The sequence below is a fragment of the Bos grunniens genome, chromosome 28, assembly GCF_055505025.1.
Source record: "Bos grunniens cultivar Pamir isolate PY7600 chromosome 28, Bosgru_T2T1.0, whole genome shotgun sequence".
Classification (NCBI taxonomy): domain Eukaryota; kingdom Metazoa; phylum Chordata; class Mammalia; order Artiodactyla; family Bovidae; genus Bos; species Bos grunniens.
In genome coordinates, this window is record NC_141192.1 from 4,110,628 (window position 1) to 4,137,383 (window position 26,756).

Consider the following 26,756-nt stretch of genomic DNA (forward strand, 5'->3'; position numbering starts at 1 on the left):
AGATGTAGACCCAGTGGAGTTCCCAATGACTGGCACAGAGTCTAGAAACTAGTGGCTTTCACCAACAGGAGCTGGTTTTAAGACTTCTATCACTGACCCCTGGCTCTGCCCCCACCTTCCTGCTGAGTCCAGGTTGGGGAGGGAAGTGGTTAAAGAACACCCAGGATGAAAGCATCTCTAGCTGAGCCCTCTGTGGGTGGAATCTGTCTGACTCCTCCTGTCTCTGACCCTGTGAGCGGCAGTGCAGTGTGGTGAGAGACCCTATATATGTGCAGAGCCCTTTCCTGCACATTCCAGCTGTGCAGCAACCCGACAGCTGCCATTCTCTGATCATGTCGCCAGGACATTCACAGGCCTGTTAGACCTCAGTGGACACTGTCATTCCCGCCCTGTGGTGACCTGGCTGGGATGCAAGTGCCTGCTGCTCACGCCCTGCCAGTGAGGCCCTGCGGTGCTGCTCTGACCTTAACAACTGCTGTCGTCTTGTCAAAAGCTGCCACGCAGCATGACTGTCACTGAAATGGGAAGTTCAAGGCAGGAAGCCGGACCCCAAATAAAGCAGAAGAATCTGTTCATCAGGCTGTCATTCTGAATACATCCAAGGTTCAAATGAGGGGAATGCCAGGAGGGAGTATGCATGAGGCACGTGGCCTCTTCAGCCTCTCAGGCTCCCTCCAGCACTAAGCAGAGGCCCCTCTGGCCTCCCTGCCTCCAGGCCTGTGCTCCTCTGTGCCCGTTCTCTACGCAGAGCCTGAGAAGCTGAGAAGGCCACTGCCCTAACCCACTGACCACGAAGGCTGAGGCCCCCAAGCCAGATAACCATGCCCTCTAACATCCAGCCTCTGCTCTAAGCCCACCTGCTGAAGAGACTGGTGAGCGTGGGCCTAGACTTCCTGGAAGACCTTCCTCAGCTTGCTGGCTCCAAGTACTGAGACTTTACTCTCAGAGTGCCTCAAACCCGAAATCTTTCCTAGTCAGCTGGCTCCTCTGGCTTCCCACAGCCCTTGGCCTCTTCTTATTATAGTCCCTTGTCACCCAGTGTAAACTATGATCTGCTTGGCTACATCCATGTCTTTATTTTTATCATTCAGTAAATTCTTTTTCTTCCAAACTTTTCTTATGAATCATTTCAAACCTGCAGTAAGGTGGAAACAATTGTACAGTGGGCACCCCTTTCTCCACCACCTGGATTTGCAACGAATATCAGTTGTATTTCGTTTAATATTAACCTATCTAACTCTTTCTATCTTCATTGGTTCATTTTAGTTTTTGATGCATTTCAAAATAAATTACAAGTACTGGCACAAAAATAGAAATATAGCTCAATGCAGCAGGATAGAAAACCCAGAAATAAATTAATGCACCTATAATCAATTTGGAGAAGGGAATGGCAACCCACTCCAGTATTCTTGCCTAAAGAATTCTGTGGACAGAGGAGCCTGGTGGGCTGCTGTCCTTTGGGGGGGGGGGGATGATTTGGGAGAATGGCATTGAAACATGTATAATATCATATAAGAAATGAATCGCCAGTCCAGGTTTGATGCAGGATACAGGATGCCTGGGGCTGGTGCACTGGGATGACCCAGATGGATGGTATGGGGAGGGAGGTGGGAGAGGGGTTCAGGATCGGGAACACGTGTACACCCCTGGCGGATTCAAGTTGAGGTATGGCAAAACCAATACAATATTATAAAGTAATTAGCCTCCAATTAAAATAAATAAATTAAAAAAAAAAGATCTGGTGTATATATATACAATGGACTATTATTCAACCATTAAAAAGAATGAAATAATGCCATTTGCAGCAACATGGATGAACCTAGAGATTGTTATACTGAGTGAAGTAAATCAAACAAAGAAGGAGAAATACACTGTGTCATACTTTATATATGGACTCTAAAAAGAAATACAAATACATTAACTTACAAAATATCAGATCAGATCAGTCTCTCAGTGATGTCCAACTCTTTGCGACCCCATTCGCAGCAGCCAGGCCTCCCTGTCCATCAACAACTCCCAGAGTTCACTCAGACTCACATCCATCGAGTCAGTGATGCCATCCAGCCATCTCATCCTCAGACGTCCCCTTCTCCTCTTGCCCCCAATCCCTCCCAGCATCAGAGTCTTTTCCAATGAGTCAACTCTTCACATGAGGTGGCCAAAGTACTGGAGTTTCAGCTTTAGCATCATTCCTTCCAAAGAAATCCTAGGGCTGATCTCCTTCAGAATGGACTGGTTGGATCTCCTTGCAGTCCAAGGGACTCTCAAGAGTCTTCTCCAACACCACACTTCAAAAGCATCAATTCTTCAGTGCTCAGCCTTCTTCACAGTCCAACTCTCACATCCATACATGACCACAGGAAAAACCATAGCCTTGACTAGATGAACCTTTGTTGGCAAAGTAATGTCTCTGCTTTTGAATATGCTGTCTAGGTTGGTCATAACTTTCCTTCCAAGGAGTAAGCATCTTTTAATTTCATGGCTGCAGTCACCATCTGTAGTGATTTTGGAGCCCAGAAAAATAAAGTCTGACAGTGTTTCCATTGTTTCCCCATCTATTTCCCATGAAGTGATGGGACCGCATGCCATGATCTTTGTTTTCTGAAATGTTGAGCTTTAAGCCAACTTTTTCACTCTCCACTTTCACTTTCATCAAGAGGCTTTTTAGTTCCTCTTCACTTTCTGCCATAAGGGTGGTGTCATTTGCATATCTGAGGTTATTGATATTTCTCCTGGCAATCTTGATTCCAGCTTGTGTTTCTTCCAGTCCAGCATTTCTCATGATGTACTCTGCATAGAAATTAAATAAACAGGGTGACAATATACAGCCTTGACGTACTCCTTTTCCTATTCGGAACCAGTCTGTTGTTCCATGTCCAGTTCTAACCGTTGCTTCCTGACCTGCATACAAATTTCTCAAGAAATTTGGGAAAGACTAGAGATGTCTTCAAGAAAATCAGAGATACCAAAGGAACATTTCATGCAAAGGTGGGCTTGATAAAGGACAGAAATGGTATGGACCTAACAGAAGCAGAAGATATTAAGAAGAGACGGCAAGAATACACAGAAGAACTGTACAAAAAAGCTCTTCACAACCCAGATAATCACGATGGTGTGATCACTGACCTAGAGCCAGACATCCTGGAACGTGAAGTCAAGTGGGCCTTAGAAAGCATCACTACGAACAAAGCTAGTGGAGGTGATGGAATTCCAGTTGAACTATTCCAAATCCTGAAAGATGATGCTGTGAAAGTGCTGCACTCAATATGCCAGCAAATTTGGAAAACTCAGCAGTGGCCACAGGACTGGAAAAGGTCAGTTTTCATTCCAATCCCAAAGAAAGGCAATGCCAAAGAATGCTCAAACTACCGCACAATTGCACTCATCTCACACACTAGTAAAGTAATGCTCAAAATTCTCCAAGCCAGGCTTCAGAAATATGTGAACCGTGAACTTCCTGATGTTCAAGCTGGTTTTAGAAAAGGCAGAGGAACCAGAGATCAAATGGCCAACATCCACTGGATCATGGAAAAAGCAAGAGAGTTCCAGAAAAGCATCTATTTCTGCTTTATTGACTATGCCAAAGCCTTTGACTGTGTGGATCACAATAAACTGTGGAAAATTCTTCAAGAGATGGGAATACCAGACCACCTGATCTGCCTCTTGAGAAATCTGTATGCAGGTCAGGAAGCAATAGTTAGAACTGGACAAGGAACAACAGACTGGTTCCAAATAGGAAAAGGAGTACGTCAAGGCTGTATATTGTCACCCTGTTTATTTAACTTCTATGCAGAGTACATCATGAGGAATGCTGGACTGGAAGAAACACAAACTGGAATCAAGATTGCTGGGAGAAATATCAATACCCTCAGATATGCAAATGACACCACCCTTATGGCAGAAAGTGAAGAGGAACTAAAAAGCCTCTTGATGAAAGTGAAAGTGGAGAGTGAAAAAGTTGGCTTAAAGCTCAACATTCAGAAAACGAAGATCATGGCATCCGGTCCCATCACTTCATGGGAAATAGATGGGGAAACAATGGAAACACTGTCAGACTTTATTTTTCTGGGCTCCAAAATCACTACAAATGGTGACTGCAGCCATGAAATTAAAAGATGCTAACTCCTTGGAAGGAAAGTTATGACCAACCTAGACAGCATATTCAAAAGCAGAGACATTACTTTGCCAACAAAGGTTCATCTAGTCAAGGCTATGGTTTTTCCTGTGGTCATGTATGGATGTGAGAGTTGGACTGTGAAGAAGGCTGAGCACTGAAGAATTGATGCTTTTGAAGTGTGGTGTTGGAGAAGACTCTTGAGAGTCCCTTGGACTGCAAGGAGATCCAACCAGTCCATTCTGAAGGAGATCAGCCCTAGGATTTCTTTGGAAGGAATGATGCTAAAGCTGAAACTCCAGTACTTTGGCCACCTCATGTGAAGAGTTGACTCATTGGAAAAGACTCTGATGCTGGGAGGGATTGGGGGCAAGAGGAGAAGGGGACGTCTGAGGATGAGATGGCTGGATGGCATCACTGACTCGATGGATGTGAGTCTCAGTGAACTCCAGGAGTTGGTAATGGACAGGGAGGCCTGGTGTGCTGCGATTCATGGGGTCGCAAAGAGTCGGACACAACTGAGCAACTGATCTGATCTGATACCCTAATACAAAATAAAATGTTTAAAACAAAAAAATTAAGTTTTAAAAAAATCACAGTCACCAGGGTATCACAACACACATCTTTAATTTGGAAAAAAAATTTTGTTAAGATTCTCTTTTTGAAATGCAGCAGAGTTAAGTGTATCATTTGATGAGTTCTGACAAATGCACACATGAAGACTCAGAACACTAGAGTTGCCCCAGAATCTCCTCTCAGCTCCCTTCCCAGGCAATCCCTGCCCTCCCCCTCCGGAGGCAGCTACTCCCTGATTTCTTCCTCTAAAGGTTAATTTGCTTCTTTAGAACTTCTCTTCAGTGACTCATATGGAATGAGCCCAGAGTCTGGCCTGGGGTATTTGCCATTGTGGTTTGGGGGTTCACTGCTGCTGTGTGTTGCTTGGGATTTGACCCTGGAAGGCAGGCTGGAGGCACCACCTGGCCATGCTTTTTCCTATCTGTGCCCAGCCCGGCAGGTGAGGCCCAGCATTGGAGGCCATAGCAGGAAGCAGGGCAGAGCAAGGCCTCCCTCGGAGGCCTGGTGTCCTACTCGAGTCCGCCGGAACCCCTCTGTGGGGGCTGTGTGGGCAGGAGAACCCGAGGGATGGAGGCAGGACACACTGTGCACACACAGTGTGGGGCACGCCAGCAACCAGTCTGGGCAGAGGATGCCCTTCCACCATGATAAGGTCCCCCCTTGTCCCAACCTAATGTGTCCAGAGATAGCAGCCACAAAGAATTCCTCTTTCATATGGAACTCCTACTTCAGTATACTTTACAAGGATTTTTTTAAATTAACACGATCTTGTAGTACATAGAATTTTCTACCTTTATGCACAGTATTCTATTGCATGGATGGGCCAGTTTCTTTCATTGGTCTCCCTTGGTCAATATTCAGATTATTCCTAATAGTTTGATACTAGAAGTCATACTGTAGGACCATCCTGATTTTTCCCACCCTGTGAACTTGGGAAAGGAATTCCCTCGATCAAGATCAAAATAGAATTTCTTCCTTAAGTGGAGAGCCAGGTAATAATTGGTCCAAGTCCAGTTTCTCTCAAAGTGGATCCACCGCTCAGCATGTGCTGCTCCAGATCTGCCCTCCCCAGGGCAGGTCACATTCATCTGTGTACCTTAGTCAGTCTCAAGCAAGTTAGATGCCCTCTTCCTGCTCATCTCCATCAGCCTTTACAGGGAGAGGCCTGCCTTCCCAGCTCTTTGGAACCCCCGGGTGGCCTGGTGTATCATTTGCTTTCAGAGAGAAAGCTCTCCATTCCAGAAAGGACTGGTCTCCCTTCCAGGGACTGTCAGTGCTTCTGCAATGTGAGAGCTGGTGGGCAGTGAACCGCATGTGGCAATGCAGCAAATACAGCCCTGGAAGCCAATTTTAGACCTTCCTGTCACTTCATTTTTGTCCCATGGTTGATACTGTTGGAAGAATTAAGGTACGATGGGTAGAAATTTGGGAAGAAAAAGGGACAGCTTTCTGGAGAATACAACCATCCTTTATCTGAAAGTTTCTTTTGCTGAAATATTGAAACCATCACCCTGCCTTCTAGTTTGGAGACTTGCCATCCTTTGAGATCAGCACTGCCTGGGACAGAGGGGCTCTGTTGCAAAGCTGATGCAGCACCTGAGCAGGGCTGGAGGCAGCAGGAGACCCAAGGAGGAAGGAAGGCGCCCAGGTGGCGGGCAGCGTGTGCTGCTCCCGAGGAAGCCAGTGTGGTCTGTGCTCTGGATTATCAGCCAGCCCTGACCTCTGCCGCTGCCCTCCCTCCAGTCACCCACACGGAAGAGGAGGCTGGGCTCAATCTTCACCACGGGGCTGGGACCGCCAGGTCCCCTATGGGGTTTATGCTTCCAACATAAACATGTTGGAAAACATGTCCCAAAACATGTTAGAAGGCCAAGAACCTATTTACTTCAAAAGAAAATTTTCAAACCCCACCTTGATCTGATGGAAGCTACAGGAACGTCTGAAGCAGGAGGAATCAGGACTGCCAGGTCCAAGGCTGTGCTGGCATTTCTGAGGAATGCTTCCCAAGTTAATTGATCTTGGGCAAATCAAGTATATGCAATTGGAACTAGCCAACCTTTGCCAGGATGCAGGGGTGGAGGCTAAAGACCGTGGGCTTTCAGTAGGATGGCCTGCATTTACCCTGGCCAGCTCCCCAGGGGCAGGCCTATGACTTGCCCTCTCTAGATCCCCTGGTATTTGCTTCAGTTGCCAGGAAGCGCCACTGGGGACCCAGTAGTCTGGCGAGGGGCTATGGCCCAGAACTGCATATCAGTGTCTGCCACCCTGGCTAAAGGAAGTGCTTGGTGAATCTCTGTGGTGGGGGTAGGGCATTGTGTGAGGCAGGTGAAGGGGAGGAAGAAGGAGGGGAAGAATAGTCACTGCAGACTTCAGAACCACAGCTAAGACAGGATTCCACCCTCCATGGGGAGTCTCCTGTGCAGGGTCCTTGCCTCATTGCATGCCTCACCCAGGTCCTGGTTTTGCTCCTGGGGTCACTAGCCTACCATAGACACAGAGAAACATAGGAAGGTGAAACAGACCCTCAAGTGTCAGAAAACCCCACAAGCACCAGGCTTGTGTGCTCAACTCAAAGGTCAGGACCGTCTTCAGCCTGTGTTGTCTTGGTTCCTCTGTGATTTTCAGTGGCAAGCACTGCCTATACCCCTTAGTGAAGAGCATGGCTTTTCAGGGTCTGGATTTGTCCCTGTGGAGGGTATGAGACTGGGTGTCTTTTAGCTCAACTGTTCAGAGGGGGTTGTAGCAGCACCCCAAGGTCTCAAAGCCCAGCCCAGTATCCTCAGAGTGGACCCTCAGCGATACCAGTTGAGGATCTTGCACAGAAGGTAACCAGAGTTTGGTTCAGACAGAGCTACTTCCTCATAGAAACCACTTGGGAGTTTAGTTTTGAGTGAAATTCTGTAACTGTGAGTTCAGAGGGAAGACAGCACTGAGCTCCTCCTAACACAGACCTTTGGATGTTATTCTTACAGAACCCTATGAAGTAACATTTTCTGCATCTGGCCTACATCAAAAAAGGAAGGATGAAATTGTTTGCAGATATCAGCTGGGCCCCAGAAAAGTCTATGGTAAGTAACCCCCTTGGTACGCCAAGTTAGAAATATCACAGAACACACTGCATTCCTTTCATCCAACCAAGTTTTCAAAGTCCTTGCTGCCCACTCACTGTAGATACTGTAAGAATAAAGGCAGAATGAACAAGTGGAGGAGGAGACGTGGCTGGAAGCCTCGCCCTTCGTATGCAAAGCTAGTAAGTAATCTGTCTCCTAGGACATCAAGATCTTTTTTGAAAAAATAAAGTTGATGGATAAACCTTTATCCAGGCTCATCAAGAAAAAAGAGAAAGGACTGAAACACAGAATGGCCATCATCAAAAAGCCTGCAAACAATAAACGCTGGAGAGGGTGTTGGGAAAAGGGAACCCTCTTGCACTGATGGTGGGGATATAAATGGATACAGCCACTATGGAAGACGACATGGGGATTCCTTTAAAAACTAGGAATAAAACCACCATATGAGCCAGCAATCCTACTGCTAGGCATATACCCTGAGGAAACCAAAATTGAAAAAGACACATGTACCCCATTGTTCATTGCAGTACTATTTACAATAGCTAGAATATGGAAGCAGCCTAGATGGCTGTCAACAGATGAATGGATAAAGAAGCTGTGGTACATGTATACAATGGAATACTACACAGCCATTGAAAAGGAGCGCATCTGAGTCAGTTCTAATGAGGTGGATGAGCCTAGAGCCTATTATACAGAGTGAAGTAAGTCAGAAAGAGAAATATAAATATTGTATACTGATGCATATATGTGGAATCTAGAAAGACGGTACTGATGAATTTATTCACACGGCAGCAATGGAGAAACAGGCATAGAGAACAGACTTATGGACACGGCAGGAGGGGAGGAGAGGGTGAGGTGTATGGAGAGTGTAACATGGGAACTTACAATACCATATATAAAATAGATAGCCAGTGAGCATTTGCTGTATGACTCAGAGAATTCAAACAGGAGCTCTGTGACAATCTAGAAAGGGAGGGAGATGGGAGGGATGTTCAGGAGGGAGGGGACATGGGTGTACCTATGGCTGATTCTTGTTGATGTTTGACAAAACCACAAAATTCTGTAAAGCAATTTTCCTTCAATTAAAAAATAAAAGTGGCAACAAAATAAAAATAAAAGAGAAAGGACTGAAACAAGAAGTGAGAGAGAAGAAATCACAATTGATATCACAGTGACACAAAAAGTCATAAAGGAATATTACAACCAGTTGTATGCCAACAAATTGGACAGTCAAGAAGAAATTGATAAATTTCTAGAAACATATAATCTTCCAAGATTGAATCAGGAAGAAACAGATCTGCACAGACTGACCTCTAGTATTGAAATTGAATATGTGATCAAAACACTCCCAGCAAGCAAAAGTCCAAGACGACATGGCTTTACAGGGGAATTCTACCAAACTTACACAGAAGAGCTAATACCTACCCTTCTGAAACTATTTCAAAATGCTGAAGGGGAGGCAACACTCCCAAAATCATTCTACAAGATCACCATTACCCAGATACTAAAAGTAGACATGGTCACTACAGAAAAGAAAATTATGGGCCAATATCTCTGATGAATATAGATGAAAAAGCTCAACAAAATATTAGCCAACTGAATTCAACAAAGTATAAAAAAGGATTAAACATCACAATCCACTGAGATTTATTTCAGGGATGTAAGAATGATTCAATATCCACAAATCAATGAATATAATTCACCACATTGACAACAGAAAAAAAAAAAAGGATAAAAATCACATGATGATCTCAATAGACACAGAAAAAGCATTTGATGAAATTCAATACCCATTTCATGATTTAAAAAACTCTCATCAAAGGTGGTATAGAGAGAGCATATCTGAATTTAATAAAAGCTATTTATGGCAATCCCACAACTGACATAATACAGATTAGTGAAAATGTGAAAGCTTTTCTTTTAAAATCAGGAACAAGACAAGGATGCCCACTCTTATCACTTCTATTTAACATATATTGGAAGGCGGAGACACAGAGAACAGACAAAAAGTGAAGTAAAAGACATCCAAATTGGAATAACAAATCTGTCACTATCTGCAGATGACATGATACTATATACAGAAAATGATAAAAAAAAAAAAAAAAGAAACTCCACTAAAAGAACTACTAAAACTAATAAATGAAGTCAATAAAGTTGCATGATGCAAGATTAATATGCAGAAATTTGTTGCATTTCTATACACTAATAATAAACTATCAGAAAGTGAAAGGAAAGTCACTCAGTCACGTCCAACTCTTTGGAACCCCTTGGACTGGCTTCTCCAGGGAACCGTCCCAACCCAGGGATCGAACCCAGGTCTCCTGCATTGCAGGTGGATCCTTTAGCAGCTGAGCCACAAGGGAAGCCCAAGAATACTGGAGTGGGTGGCCTATCCCTTCTCCAAGGGATCTTCCCGATCCAGGAATCAAACGGAGGTCTCCTGCATTGCAGGTGGATTCTTTGCCAACTGAGTTATCAGAGAAGCCCAATAATAAACTAGCAGAGAGAGAATTATAGAAAACAATCCTATTTAACTGCATCGAAAAGAATAAAATACCTAGGTATAAACTTACCAAGGAGGTCAAAGACCTATACTCGAAACTACCTGACACTGATGAAAGAAAGTGAAAACACAAATAAATGGAAAGAAAAGCCGTGTTCTTGAAGTGGAAGAATTAATATTGTTAAAATGTCCATGCTACACAAGGCAATCTACAAATTTAATGTAATTCCTAGGAAAAAAATCTCTGACATTTTTCACAGAAATGAAATAAGTAATCCTCAAATGTCTATGGAACCACAAAAAAATAAAATAAAAAAGAATAGCCAATGTAAACTTGAGGAAAAAACAAAGCTAGAAATATCATGCTTCCTGTGTTCAGGCAATACCACAAGTTGCAGCAATCAAGACAGCAGGATAATGACACAAAAATTGGCACAAAGATCCATGGAACAGTATAGAGATCCCAGAAATAAATGCATGCACATATGGTCAGTTCAGTTGCTCAGTTGTGTCCAACTCTTTGCAACCCCATGGACTGCAGCATGCCAGGCTACCCTGTCCATCACCAACTCCCAGAGTTTGCTCAAACTCACATCCATTAAGTTGGTGATACCATCTAATCATCTCATTCTCTGTCGTCCCCTTCTCCTCCTGCCTTCAATCTTTCCCAGCATCAGGGTCTTTTCAAATGAGTCAGCTCTTCGCATCAGGTGGTCAAAGTATTGGAGTTTCAGCTTTGGCATCAGTCCTTCCAGTGAATATTCAGGACTGACTTCCTTTAGGATGGACTGGTTTGATCTCCTTGCTGTCCAAGGGACTCTCAAGAGTCTTCTCCAACACCATAGTTCAAAAGCATCAATTCTTTGGCTCTCAGCTTTCTTTATGGTCCAGCTCTCAAATCCATACATGACTACTGGAAAAACCATAGCTTTGACTAGACAGACTTTTGTTGGTAAAGTAATGTCTCTGCTTTTTAATATGCTGTCTAGGTTTGTCATAGCTTTTCTTCCAAGGAGCAAGTGTCTTTTAATTTCATGGCTGCAGTCACCATCTGCAGTGATTTTGGAGCCCAAGGAAACAAAGTCTCTCACTGTTTCCATTGTTTCCCTATCTATTTGCCGTGAAGTGATGGGACTGGGATGCCATGCTCTTAGTTTTTTTAATGTTAAGTTTTAAGCCAGGTTTTCACTCTCCTCTTTCACTTTCATCAAGAGGCTCTTTAGTTCCTCTTCGCTTTCTGTGTAATGGTGGTGTTATCTGCATATCTGAGGTTATTGATATTTCCCTCTGCAATTTTGATTCCAGCTTGTGCTTCATCCAGTCTGGCATTTTGCAAAATATACTCTGCATATAAGTTAAATAAGCAAGGTGACAATATACAGCCTTGACATACTCCTTTCCCAACTTGGAACCAGTCTGTTGTTCCATGTCTGGCTCTATCTGTTGCTTCTTGACTTGCCTACAGATTTCTCAGGAGGCAGGTCAAGTGGTCTGGTATTCCCATCTCTTTAAGGATTTCCCAGTTTGTTGTGATCCACATAGTCAAAGGCTTTAGTGTAATCAATGAAACAGAAGTAGATGTTTTTCTGGAATTCTCTTGCTTTTTCTATGAGCCTATGGATGTTGGCAATTTGATCTCTGGTTCCTCTGCCTTTTCTGAATCCAGCTCAAACATCTGGAAGTTCTCAATTCACATGCTGTTGAAGCCTAGCTTGGAGAATTTTGAGTGTTACTTTGCTAATGTGTGAGATGAGTGCAATTGTGTGGTAGTTTGAGCATTCTTTGGCATTGCCTTTCTTTGGAATGAAAACTGACCTCTTCCAGTCCTGTGGCCACTGCTTAATCTATGACAAATGAGGCAAGAATATATGATGGAGAAAGTCAATCTCTTCAGTATGTGGTGCTGGAAAAATTGGACAGCTGCACACAAAAAGAATGACATCAGAACATTTCCTCACATCATATACCAAAAACATAAAAACTAAAAATGCATTAAAGATGTAAGTTTAATACCTGAAACCATACAACTCCTAGAAGAAAACGTAAAATATTCTTTAAACACAAATTATAACAGTACCTTTTTGGACCTGTCTCCTAAGACAATGAAAAAGAAATCAAAAATACACAAACAGGACCAAATTAAACTTAAAATCTTTTTCACAGCAAAATAAACTATCAACAAAATGAAAAGACAACCTACTGAAAGAGAAAATATTTGCAAATGGTATGACTAATGAGTCAATATCCAGAATATATAAATAACTCATACACTTCAATATAAAAAAAACAGTTAAAAAATGGGCAGAAAACCTAAATAGACATTTTTCCATGTAAGATATACAGATAGCCAATAGGCACATAAACAGATTACCAGCATCACTAATTATGTAAGTCAAAACCACCATGAGATGTCACCTCACACATGTCAAAATAGCTATTAGCACATGTTGGCCAGGATGTGGAGAAAAGTGAAGCTTAGTGTACTGTTGATGGAATTGTGAATTGGCGCAGTCACTAGGGAAAGCAATGTAGAGATTCCTCATTAAAGTGAAAATGGAATTACCATATGATCCAGCAATTCCTCTGTTGGATATATTATCTGAAAAAAAAAAAACAGTAATTTGAAAAGATACATATGCCCTAATGTTCACAGCAGCATTATTTATAATAGACAAGATATGGAAGCAACCTAAATGTCCCTCAACAGATGAATAGATAAAGGAGATGTGCTATATATCCACATACACAAAGAAACATTACTCAGCCATGAAAAATAATGAGATTCTACCATTTGAAATAACATGGATGGATCTAGAGGATACTATGCTAACTGAAGTCAGACAGAGAAAGGTAAATACTGTGCACTATCACTTATTCGTGGCATCTAAAATTGAAAGAAACGGTTGAATATAACAAAACAGGAACAGACTCACAGATATAGAGAACAAACCAGTGGCAGCCAGAGGGAAGAGGGAAATGGGGGGAGGCAAGATCCAGGTGCAGGGGGTTAAGAGGTGCAAACTGCTGTGTATAAAAGAAATAAGCTACAGAATATATTATAAGCACAAGAAATGTAACCAATATTTTGTAATGCTCTTAAATGCAACATATTAAAAATTTTAATCACTAGGCAATACCCCTGAGATTATTGTTGCTGTTCAGTCACTTAGTCGCATCCTACTCTTTGCAAGCCTATGGACTGCAGCACACCAGTCTTCCCTGTCCTTCACCATCTCCCAGAGTTTGCTCAGACTCGTATCCTTTGAGTCGGTGATGCCATCCAACCATCTTGTCCTCTGAAACCAGTATAATATTGCAAAGAAACAAAACAAAACAGAACTACAATTAAAAGGAAAAGAAAACACTTCAGCAACCAACCATGCTTTTCTCAGTCCTCACTATGCAAGGCGCCTGCCATCACTTCACGCTCCCTACTCTGAACACTACGGACATTACACCACATTACCTTGGGGAATCTTTTTTACTCTAATCCAACCATCCTATTTATTCCTCAGACACAAATCTGTCCCCCTAAATATACTTGGTGGTAAGTTTCAATATCAGCACAAATGAAGGGGAACACAGGCAGAACTTCATAGCTAATCCGAGAACTGGGTTACAGCCAAAAGCAGGTCACTGGGAAGGAAACCATCCGAGGCAAAAGCCTGACCTGTGAGCACAGTCAGGGTCTGAGAAGAGTTAAGGGCTCAGGAGAGAGAAGGCTCCACGGCTACTCCTGACACACGTCGGAGGCTCCTGAGGGCCAGCACCCGGCTCCCACAGAATTATAGAACAAGCTCAGACACAGAGGCTTCCCTGTGGCCACAGACGGCACCACCACCCCCTAGACGCTCTGCCCACTAACCTGCCCGTCGTCCTTGACTCCTCTTTGTTCTCATCCCGCATCCAGGCCAATTGCAGGTCCTGCTTCTTCTGTGTCCAAACTTGCCTGGACCTGGCCAGCCCCTTGACACACTCACTGTACTTAAAATAAAGCCCACACCCCTTCCCAGGGCCCACGAGGCCCCATTCTCTTTCCACCAACAAGCTAAGCTAGTTACCTCAGGCCTCAGCACAGGCACCTACAGCCTGGACCCTCTTCCCCAGATTGTTCCCCGGCTTTCCCCCTCACCTGGTTCCTCTCCAGGAATCCCACCTCAGATACACCTCATCTTTAATGAGAATCTTCAGTAACATACAAACGTAGCAACAGTTGCATAGCACCCCTGAAGCAGCCTTACCTACTTCAGTAATTATCAACCCTGGCCAATCTGGTTTTGCTGATACTCTCACGGTTGATTCTTGTGAAGCAAATCCCAGACATCCCTCCATGTCCTGTGTAAACATTTCACTCTCTCTTACAGAGAAACTGTGTCTCTAAAAGACAGGACAGGTCACCTACTCCTAAGCAGCTGTGCCTTCCACTCCTTCCCTGTCCCTTCCCTTGTTTACTGACATCACAACACTTTTAGCTCTGACATTTTTTGTTCATTGTTTGTGACTTTATTGTCTGTCTCCATCTCTAGTCCCACAAATGTCAGGCCCTTGAGAGCAGGGCCTCTGTCTGCTTTGTTCCCTTTTAATATCTGCTGCTGCTAAGTCACTTCTTCGTGTCCAACTCTGTGCGACCCCATAGACGGCAGCCCACCAGGCTCCCCCATCCCTGGGATTCTCCAGGCAAGAACACTGGAGTGGGTTGCCATTTCCTTCTCCAGTGCATGAAAGTGAAAAGTGAAAGTGAAGTCGCTCAGTGGTTTCCGACTCTTCGCGACCCCATGGACTGCAGCCTACCAGGCTCCTTAGTCCATGGGATTTTCCAGGCAAGAGTACTGGAGTGGGGTGCCACTGCCTTCTCCGCTTTTAATATCAGTGCCCTTTATTAATATAACAACTATAAATGGAGTACAACCTTTAAATTTTGTGAATCACCATATTGTACACTTGGAACTTAGGTAATATTATATATCAACTGTAATTAAATAAAGTTTAAAAAAACAAAACACCAGAGCTCAGTGCTTGGGACATGGTACATGTCAGAAGAAAAGTTGCTTCTGCCCAAGTGTTAGCTCTGCTTCCAAGGGCAAACAGAATGGGAAATACAAATGAATGGACATGTCCAATGACAATTTTGTGTGGTTTTTGTTTTTGTTTTTAGGAAAAAGACCCATCTCTATCAATAACGAAAAATTAACTTGCCCAGGACATAGATTTGACAAGGCTGGACAGTAAGTATTTAGGGTTGGGGGGCGATTGGGCCAAGAATGTAGGAAGTCACCTCTGCTGGGCAACACATATCTGTCTCAGAACAGCTCAGGGCATCATCCTCACCTAGCCTGGTTGGTGGTCCCTCAAGGAGCTCAGGGACCCGCTGTGGCCCAGGCTCTGCATAGGGAAGGATTCAGAAGTTGTACAACCAGGGATGGTAACTTTGCTCCAGACAGCTTTTCCAAGGGACTCCAACATATTCTGTGCATACAGAGGAGTCAGGATGGTGACACAGTACAGCTGTTCCTGGTCACTTAGCTCATGGCCAGGAGGACATCTGACTCCACTCAGGACTCCTCACTGTGTGATAATCTTCACTGCAGAGGTCAATCTCATGGTGCTTGGGGATAAACTCCCCTTACCCCTGCTGACTGCTCCCTGATAGCCCCAAATGGCTGCTAGTCAAAATCATTACTGTGAGAGAGCTATGGACTGAGCCAAGGGCTGTGTCTTTGATCTGTTGGTTACCCTCTGCCTTTCTGTGCTTTAGGGAGGTTTTCATTGATTACAGCCTGAACAATGGCGTCAACTTTGTAGATGAAGACTTGAAAATTGCTGGCAAGGATTGTGGGAGTGACAGGGTGGGGCTGCAAGGACCTCAGTGGACGGGGGGGAAAATGGAGGAACACAAAACCTGGGAAGCAGAGGTAAGTGGAGCAAAATTCCTTGGGAAAGGCCAAGCGAGTAGTTTATGAGACAGGCGTCTCAGGCAGCATCCCATTGCCAGATAGGTGCCCTTAACCCTTCATCAGGTTTATAAAAATCACAGCAAATCCTTCTACAAGAACACCTAGGTTGAAGGCATCTGTCCAGGCCTTGCAGAAACTCTACCCTCTCTGTGAACCACGTGTCACTGAAGGCACTTCAAAGGGACCAATTCAAGCTCTAAGCAACTCCACAAATGGTGTTGATGTTCTGCCCACCCTGGACCCACCACACCACCTCCCCTGGCCAGGCCTTGTGGTGGGGAGCTCAAGGCTCCAGCCTGGATTCCATCCAGAGTGAGGGTAAGAAGCTGGGAGACAGATTCCAAGCCCTCTGAGCCCCTTAGGCCCTCCAAATCTGGGTCCCAGACCCAGGAGTCTGGAGGGTTGGAGAGCTGTGGCCATGATCAGTCAGAGTGTGTCTTCACTGCGTGGGTGCAGCAGCAGGCAGGGCTCTGAACACACTCATGACCATCACAGCCCCGGCCTCCCAAGTCTGTTTGGGGAACATTGGCGGTCACTTTGCAGAAGTCATCAGCCTCCCTTCTGCCTCTCCTCCTTTCTCACGCTCCTCCACTGCCCCTCTCTGCAAACTGGCTCTGACCTCTGCAGGGGGGCTCTGCCCTCTGTTCCTGGGGAGCTGGCAGGGCTGTGGGGAGGGTGGGGCTCAGCTCAGGAGGAGGAAACCGGGAACAAAGTGCTGCTCCCAGGGGCTGCTTTTCCCAGGTCTACGGCATCCAGGCTGCTTAGCCTGGAGCAGCCCGGTATGGGCAACAACAGAGCCTGTCACTTTGGAGTGAGGTTTCTTCAAGAAGAGGGATTCTGTGCTTAATCCCACTGCCCTTTTGTCTAGTGCCAGCTGGTGAGGGTTCTCGCAGTGTGACAGTCCCCGTATGTGTCTGTGTCCTCTGCTCCCTGTCCATCTTCCTGGGGACCTGAGACCAAACCCCCACATTTCCCAACCAGGAGTCTTGCCACCTGAGGACCACCCATCTACAGGCACATTGAGAAGAGAACTCAGGAGCCACCTCTGGCACTGGGCCCAGCACAGGGTCACCCAGAGACTGCCGTCTCCTGAGCACAGGCTCACTCTTTCCCCTTCCCTTCTGCTTCTCTCCAGCAAAGCCCCTGATGGAGAGAAGGGCTGGGCAGTGCAAGTCCATGGATGCAGCTCACTCACCCTTGGCTATGAACAACAAGAGCACAGAGCCCATTCCTTAAGGTCCCATGTGGACCTGGCCTGTGCCGGAACTTTCTATAGCCTCTTTCTAATGCATCAAATACCACTAACTTCCTCAGCACAGACATGGAGATAGAGCTCTGTTCAGAGAGAGGGAGAGAGTAGCTTTGCCCAAGGTCACAGAGCTGGGAAGCAGGGGAGAGAGGCTAGTGGCACTGTGGTCCCTGTAGATGAAGCAACCCGAGGGCAGGTGGTCCTGGGTAGACCAGGAGACCCAATGTGGGAAATGGTTGGTGGGTGCCTGGGAAGAGATCACCCTGGCCAACCTCAGAATCCTGGTATGTGTGCCTTCCATAGGTTAAGCCTTCAGAGCCCACTGTTGTATCAACAATGATCACACTGCCCACAGTTATCATGATAAGGACCATAGTGCCTACTGTTGTCTTGACAACCACAGTACCTACTGTTGCCACAACAACAAGCACACCACCTACCACTGTCACAATGACCAGAGTATCTACCACTGTCACGACTACAAGCACGGTACCTACCACTATCACAAGGATGACCACAGCGAGTACGTTTGTTCCAGAGGAGATGACAGTGCCTGAGGTGGTCCCAGAAGATGAGAGTGAACTTCCTGAAGTAGTCCCAGAAGATGAGACCACATTTCCTCAGGTGGTCCCAGAAGAGGAGACATTTCCTCAAGTGGTCCCAGAAGATGAGACCACATTTCCTCAGGCGGTCCCAGAAGATGAGACCACATTTCCTGAGGTGTTCCCAGAAGAGGAGACCACATTTCCTGAGGGGGTCCCAGAAGATGAGACCACGTTTCCTCAGGTGGTCCCAGAAGAGGAGACATTTCCTCAAGTGGTCCCAGAAGATGAGACCACGTTTCCTCAGGTGGTCCCAGAAGATGAGACCACATTTCCTGAGGTGTTCCCGGAAGAGGAGACCACATTTCCTGAGGTGGTCCCAGAAGATGAGACCACATTTCCTGAGGTGTTCCCGGAAGAGGAGACCACATTTCCTGAGGTGGTCCCAGAAGATGAGACCACATTTCCTGAGGTGTTCCCAGAAGAGGAGACTACATTTCCTCGGAGGTTCCCAGAAAATGAGACCACATTTCCTCAGGTGTTCCGAGAAAATGAGGCCACATTTCCAGAGGTGTCCCCAGAAGATGAGACCACATTTCCTGAGGTGATCCCAGAAGAGGAGGCCACATTTCCTGAGGTGTTCCCAGAAGAGGAGATCATATTTTCCGAGGCGTTCCCAAAGAAGGAGACCACAGTGCCCACCACTGTCGCAGAGGAGACCACAGCACCCATGGTTGTGCCAGAGGAAGAGCCCACCATGCCTAACATTTCCCCAGAAGAGGAGACCACAGTGCCCACCATTGTCACAGAGGAGACCACAGCACCCATTCTTGTGCCTGAGGAGGAGACCACCATGCCTAACATTTCCCCAGAAGAGGAGACCACGGTGCCCACCATTGTCACAGAGGAGACCACAGCACCCATGGTTGTGCCAGAAGAAGAGCCCACCATGCCTAACATTTCCCCAGAAGAGGAGACCACAGTGCCCACCATTGTCACAGAGGAGACCACAGCACCCATTCTTGTGCCTGAGGAGGAGACCACCATGCCTAACATTGCCCCAGAAGAGAAGACCACGGTGCCCACTACTGTCGCAGAGGAGACCACAGCACCCATTCTTGTGCCTGAGGAGGAGACCACCATGCCTAACATTTCCACAGAAGAGAAGACCACGGTGCCCACCATTGTCACAGAGGAGACCACAGCACCCACGGTTGTGCCAGAGGAGGAGACCACCATACCTGAGTTTTTCCCAGAGGGGGAGATAATAATACGTGGGACTGTCCCAAAGAAGATTTCCTTAATGCCCAAGGTTGTCAGCCATAACCTGCTTTACAGAAATCCTCTCTGGGTCCCGGTGCTCATCTCAGCCCTGTTCCTGTCCCTCTTCCTGTCGCTGCTTGTCTGCATCTGCTGTCACAAGTGGGTGAGTGATCCCTGCCTGAACAGCCTGTCCCCAGCCCTTACCAACCTCCCCCTTGGGTAGGTGCCTGCCTCATGATCCTGTGGACAGGTTCCTATCAGCTCTGGAGCCCTCACACCAGCAAAAAACAGTCTGTGCCATGCTTTTACCTTCATAGGAAGGTGGTCCATGAAGGGGAAAAGGGATTCCAGATGTCCTGAAACCACAGATGCCCCACAGTGGTCAGGATTCTGAAAAACTCAAATGAACAAAAGCCTACGGAGTTTCTGCTATTGGGGGAAGAAGAGGATTCTCCAGGGGCACTTGTGGCCCCAAGGGAGAAGGATGCTGGCCTGGAGGCTGCTAATCTTGGGGGCGCTGTGCCTTTGAAAACAGCATGGATCCCCACCCATCTCTGGTACCTTAGTCACTCCTTCATCAGTCATCACTAAGTTACCAGGATGTGCAGGACCTCATGCTGGGCACGGAGGCCCAGAAATGAAACGGCTGTTGTCATTGCCCATAGAAGCTCACTGGCTGGTGTATAGCCTGCTATTGGTACCTGGAGGGCTGAGGATAAATGTCACCTTCAGACCGTGTGGCAGACACATTGATGATGATAAAGGATAAAGACTGAGCCTGGGGCGGGAAAGAAGGGGAGGGAAGTGGGAGGGTGGGGAATGTTCTCCTGTCTTCATATGATGTCGTTTGCTGTTGAAAGCTCCCAGGTGGGGCCTGTACCAGGGAACAGGAGCCTTAGTCTGTCCCCCTGTTGACCCTACACAAAGCTATTGATTACCCTTTGAAAACTGAGGAGGCTGAGGCTCAAGGAGGTGGAACCTGTTACCCATGGATGCTCAGGCCTTAGGCATCTAGGTTGACACCCCAGTGCAGATGTTTGTCCCCCTGGTGTTCCTGAGCAGGGTTCCCTCCTGTCTGAAAGGCTGAGCTAGAGCCCTCCATGGCCCTTCCAGCTGTGTTTGTGTCTTTAACATCCTAGATCGTCAAGAAGCCACCACCAGCCCAGAAACCAGAAAAGGTGAGTGGTACGTTTGGCCCTAAAGTTGTCAGCACACCTGCCGCACACACTGCTCTCCACGGAGAGGCCCCCTGATGTGTATGGAGACATGTCCTCCCCTCCCCTAACTCCTACCCGGAGAGGCCCCCTGATGTGTATGGAGACATGTCCTCCCCTCCCCCAACTCCTACCCGGAGAGGCCCCCTGATGTGTACAGGGATATGTCCTCCCCTCCCCCAACTCCTAACCACCTGGCCAGAGAGAACAAGCAGAAAGAATATGGTGACAGAGGGAAGGGAGGGACCCCAGAGAGGATGTGAGACTCACAAAATGTCATCCAGACAATGCCGTTACCCAACACCCAACATGGCCTGATCTAGGGCCTTTGGTACTAAATCAGCATGTGGGGTAGCCTGTTTCAGGAACAGCTATGATCCATCCTGGAATCAATGGGCTTTTTGTCATTCCCGAAGGACTGTTTGTAGGATGGTCCTTCCCAAGACTCAGGTGACCTTTTGGAAAAGGATCCTCAGGTTTCAGAGACCTGGACCCCCTCCCTGAGCTCTGATATATTTTTGGCTCCATTTCCTTGTTCTTCATCCCTGGCTCATGTCAGGGTTAGGGTCTTGGTGGGGCTGGCATTTGGGGACTACGGGGCTGAGGAGGGCGGAGGGAGTCTTGCCTGGCATCAAGTTGTGAGGGAAGCCAGGGTGAGCACAGAGACCAAGGGTCAGGTGAGGAGGCTGTGGCAGACCAGATGGGGACCCAAACCAGGCCCCATAAGTAGTAATTAGGGCAGGGACTCATGTCCTAAGATAGAGGGGCCTGGGTCTGATGTCTACTGGCAAACAGGGTCTCTGCAGGGCTGGCATAGCACTGGCTGCAGTGGGGCCTGGGGGGCTGGACCTGCCCACGGCGGGTGAGGGCAGCCCTATCCCCTGCTTCTGCCACACCCCTGACAGCCGCCGTCACATGGCGCAGCCTCGCACCCGGCCTCTCCTGCAGGGGCGCCTCCGGGAACCAAGGGGACAGGGTAGAGTTTGCTGATGTTTTGAGATATATTTAAACTGAAAGGAGTTGTGTGTTTTCACATGGAGGCCACTCTCTTTCTGTGCCAGGTACTGTTCATTGGTCCCTGATTCTCCAGCAAACATTTGCTGAGTGGCCGGTACTTGACAGTACCGGGGAAGCAGAAAACCTGTGTCTGCACCCAGGAGCTGCTGGACAAGGACTCAGTTATTTTCTCTTTCCAGAAGCCACCCCCCGAGCAGGGATATACTGCAGTGGTTATCCCTTGCTGTGAGTGCCAAGGAGACAGGATAAGACGGATGGAGGTGAGAAGTACCCTTAGGAAATGAAGGACAATGCCCTCCAAACTGGGGGGTGGGAGGAAGGGGGAGCCAGTTCCTGCAGCAGAGGCCTGGACTTCAAAATCCTAGATGAGTGGAGATGAGTTTATGGGCAGCGTATCTTGGACCGGGGTCTTCCCCCTGAAATGGGCTCAGTATTCTGGATGTTGATGATTGGCTCACAAGCAAACAATCCCTAGTTCTCACAAAGGTTATCATCAACTTTAGCAATTGCCTGTGTTTTGCTGATCAGTGACTGGATGAACGAAAATAAACTAAATTACAAGAACCTCATATAGGTCAATAACAAATATTTCTGAGCCCAGATCTTACCACCATTAAACAGCCCGGAAGGACCCACAGTTCCTGTCTGCTAAGTGAGGGAGGGAGAGAGCTCACTGCATTGTCCTCGGGCACCTGAGATGGGGTAACAAGGGCCACACGAAGGAGGAAACCCGAGGGCTCTTCCCTCTTCCCAGTGACTGAGATCCGCGCTGGCAGGAGGCTGAGAGAGGACAGGGACTCAGGAGGGCCGCAGGTGGCAGGTGCGAGGAAGAAGGAACCACCATCTCTGGTTCACTTTGCCCTTCTCCTCCTGGTCCTGCCTCTGTCCCTGTGGGTCCATTGCTTCCTCCCGGGAGCTTCAGATGGCAGCTGGAAGGCCAGCCCCACGTCTCCCCTGACAGTCACTGTGGGGGCCCAGGAAAGCCAGAGCTCACCTTCCAAGGGGGAGGAAGCCACCTGCCAGGGACTTATTCCCACTCAGAGGCCCGGCCCCGCATCCTACCTCCACCAGGTCCACTTTCTGGCCTGTGCTTCGTTTTCCTCATCTTTCTCTTTCTCCCCAGTATCAGGACCCTTCCCCCTGAGCAGGGAGTGGGTCTCTCCCCAGCCTCTCCCTCTCTGTCCCCAAATGCAGGCCCTCTTCCCCCTCCTTCATCTCCTGCCTGGTCCCCATGCCCACCATGTTTCTCCTTGAGGACCTCTCCTTGGCTACTGCGCACCTCCTCCAACCTTTGACATTAGTTTTAGGATTTTTTGTTTTTGTTTTTGTTTAAAAAAAAAAAAAAACTCCTCCTACACCTAAAGCATGGATTTTTTCCAGAATCCAATTCAGTCTGTGACCCACAGAGTCCATCTCCCAACAAACACAGGTTTCCCAGCCCCCTGCCCCAGGTGAGGCCTGCAGCGCTGCCTCAGCCAGTGTGTGGGGACACAGCCCTGGGGACTCGTGGGAGATGGAGGAGATGCTGCTCATCTGGAGGCAGCGTCTGTGCCTGTAGCTTCCTCACAACCACATCTTCTTTGCAGGGAAAACTGGATGTTTTTTATAACTTTCTTCAGCGCAGCAGCCTGGTGCCATTGATGCAGTGTCCAAGCAGGGACATGGTAAGCAGGACACAGGGGATGCTCTCTGTGGGCTGGGGTCTTGGTTTTGCCCTTGACGGTTGCTCCCTGGGACTGTAAGTCAGAGAACCCTGTCCCAGAATCTGCCAAAAGGAACACCCCAGAAGTGGAGACCTGGAGGTCATGAGCCTCCAGACGATTCTCCATATGGCACCCAGGCATTTCCCCTTCATCTTTATCAAGGATGTCAGCTCCTTTCTTCTCCAGAGCAATGCCTAGAACTCCCAATCCTGAGTGAAAAGATCTGGAGAGGCCTATTTGCCTCTCATCCACCCCCTCCCCACTACCCACCCACACCTATGGGACTGCTAGCTGCACCCCACCCATGAGATCTTCCTGAACTGGTCACCCAAGTGCCAGCAATGGTGAGACATGGTGACAGCCTCTCCCCAATGTTGTCGGGCCAACACTGACTGCATTTAGCAGGTAGCAAAGATGACCTCCTGTGTCACTGCCTGTGACAATGGGGAGAAGCCAGATTGTTCCAGTTGTCATCCTTGGAACAATAATGCTGGGTAATTCTACTGTGCTCTTTCTGTGGGTCAGTTGCTCAGCTAAAAACTTTACATGTTCTCATTGCTTTAATACTCCCAATAACTGTATAGGTAGATACTACTATTATCCCAGCTATACTGACCCACAGAGAGGCTGAGTGACTTGACTAAGTCACAAAGGCTGGGAGGAGCACAGTTAGACTTGAATTCTGAGCCTGGCTCTACCCTTCTCACTGCTCTGTCCCCCATTTGGGGTCAGTACTCATGATCTCATGGTGCCTGCCCACAAACCACCAGAGGTTGCCCTTCCCAGCTCCCTGGGACCCAAGGAGGGCAATGGTTTGCCTGGAAATCAATTGCCTGGCCGTTCCAAACTCAGACCCTTTCTACAGACCAGACCAGGGTCCTGGAGGACATTGCGGAGCCTGAGTCTTTAATGAGGGCTGCATTGGTCACCTTCCCTGAATCAAACACTGGCTCTTGAAGACTGGGAACTTGGGCATTTAGAAACTGTAGTCAGGCCAGAAAGCCTCTGGACACTGCTACTGACACATCTGAGGCATTGCTCACACCCAGCAGAGACAGAGGTGCCAGAGGAGCCAGCGTTCCTATGGCTCTCAGTCCTGGGTTTGCTTGCCTGGAAGCCCCATTCTCCACCTGATTCTCCTGGAACCTCTCCCCAGAACCACAGCCTCATTATGCTCACAAGAGCCCCATGCCAGCATCATGCCTCAAACAGTAGAGACAACCACCCAGAGATGCTCAGTCAGGAGCACGAAGGCAGAGCAAGACACCCGATGGGAAAACACCAGAAGTAGCCTTCCTGCCCAGAGCACAGGTCTCTGAACGGTCACAGTCCCAGGGCTGCTCTGTGAAGCTCAGGTTGGGATGGCAGAGTGGTGGATTAGGGAACTCGTATCCACCCAGGGCTCTGCTCGGCCCCTGCAACACCAGCTCTCAAGTCTGCCCATTAGTCTCTCTGGGTTCACAGTGATTTGTGTGCTTCCTGGAGGCAAAACGGAGGCCTGAGAAATCAGGAAAGCTGCCAAGGCCACCCAGAGAGTAAGCAGCAGCAGCCAGAGCTGGCTGAAACCAACCCTGCTCATCCTGAGAGGGGCTGGGAGCCTGTGAGTATGCCTGGTGGATGTGACCCCTCCCATTCCTCTCCCCACCTCCCATTTGACCTTATCCCTCCCAACCATACTCCTGGGGCTCCCAGTGTTATAGGATATATTTGGATACCTCCAGTATTCCAGTGGATGTAGGAGTCCTGATTTCTTTCTTGAAGTCTTTGGTGCTCTGGTCCCAGGCCTTAAAGTAAATCATGGTCTAAGTGACAGGGTGTCAGCTGGGATCTACGGTCTCTGCAGGCCAGAATCAGCTCCCAGTCTCACCCCTGAATGTACAGCAAGAGAGACACAGCCAGGCCGTGTGGACACGGTACCCATCTTCGTGACCTTCCATGCACTATGGCATCAGTCACTTACTGTTAGCTTCTGTGAAATGACAGTGTCTGTCTACTCTCCCACCTGCTAATCTCCAGAGGAAGTTTTCTGATAGTGGACCCTTTCAGAATACACAATTCCCTGAGGTTCCAGTAGAGAACTCTTCAGCTTCTGGAGTATGATCCTTGGTTCCTGGCCCTCCTCCCTCTATAAGACAGTATGGCAGCACATAAATCCCTCTCTGCTTCCATAGGCACATTGCCTTGTTTTCTAGGGCGCATCTCCCTCTGCTTCTCTGTCACGGGACCCTTTGATCACATGTAGGGCCCCCCTGCCAGATAACCTAGGATAGTTCCCCCATCTCAAGAATCTTAACCACACCTGCAAAAGCCCTTTTGCAATATAACCTACAACATCCATCGGTGCAAAGGATGAGAACCTGGATATATTCAGGGCCATTATTCAAGCCACCATAGAAAACCACTGGACTAGAAGCTTACTTCAGAGCAGGGACTATTTTATTGGGCACCTTGCATCCTTGGCTGCATATAATGAACTGAGGGATATGAAGGCATGAAGGTGTGTGGAGTGATCATAGCATGGATCACTCCAAGAAAAGTCCACACTCGGGCGTTGTGGCTCAAAGTGTACTCCTAAGTTCTGGCTGCTTTGGTTGCCAGTGAGATTTTGAGGGTTAGGGCGGACCCTGTGGTCCTGGAGGACCCTCCCACTGGAAGTGACCCAGGTGTCTGGGAAAGACCAAGGTGTCCTTCCTTCTCTCCACTATGCTGTCTCACAGAGCGTGGAGACATTTCTCTCTCTGTCTGCATCTCTTGGTGTTAGTGCCCAGTTGTTGCCAGCTGCCAGAGTGCTGAGGGCACTCCGTCTGGCAATCTGGCCTCTTCAGCTGGGAGTCTTCCACTGGGCGGGAGCTGGAGACAAGGAGGAAATGACAGGGAAGTCGGGGGCAGTTGCTTGCTACAGACAGACTACACTGGCCCAAAAGATCTGTGCCAATGTTCACCCAAACCCAGGGGCCCATGCGTTGCCACAGCCCATCACCATTGAGGGTTGTGGTGAGGATTCATCCCTTTGGCATACACTCACCAAGAGAACCTGGACCTTACTGGGGCTACAGTGGCAATCAGCCCTTGTCCTTAGCGCACAGGCTCCCAGGCCAGGAGGAAGCAGACCAGGTCAACACGAGAGCAAAGGGAGATGAGAGTCAGAACAACAACGCCTGAACAGAGTCTAGAAGCAGCAGTGCAGACTGGGGGCTAGCACCTAGGAAGAGGAAGGGCATCCAGAAAGTCTGCCCTGGAGATCCTGACGGGCCCTGAGTCTGCTCCCCTTAAGCCAAGGAAACACAGTGACCTCACCTCTCCCCTCCTCTTTTCTCTACAGGGAAGGTGCATCAGCTTCACCTTAGTGAATCCCCACTGTGCGCAAATGCTCTGCAGATCAAACATCTGCCTTCAACCCAGCCAGGAGTGCTTCCCCCTCAATATCAACTGCTCAGATCATCAATATCCCCCACCCATATGCCCTCAGCCACCCTCCAAGATGCTACCGCTGATCCCTCCCACTGCCCGGAAGCTTTGCAGAAGTAGTATGTCGCTCCCACCTCCATAA

General features: G+C 47.8%; 1 protein-coding gene across 1 annotated transcript in view; it reads left to right on the top strand.

The window, feature by feature from the left end:
• Nucleotides 1–26,756, top strand: part of LOC147342764 (uncharacterized) — a 41,587-nt gene extending 14,831 nt beyond the window's left edge. The window contains exons 10-17 of the mRNA XM_086381339.1: nt 7,663–7,758; nt 15,420–15,489; nt 16,020–16,176; nt 17,771–19,435; nt 20,412–20,450; nt 21,683–21,763; nt 23,090–23,167; nt 26,529–26,756. Of these exons, the coding sequence (XP_086237465.1) occupies nt 7,663–7,758; nt 15,420–15,489; nt 16,020–16,176; nt 17,771–19,435; nt 20,412–20,450; nt 21,683–21,763; nt 23,090–23,167; nt 26,529–26,756 (2,414 nt within the window). The remainder of the gene's footprint in view (nt 1–7,662; nt 7,759–15,419; nt 15,490–16,019; nt 16,177–17,770; nt 19,436–20,411; nt 20,451–21,682; nt 21,764–23,089; nt 23,168–26,528) is intronic.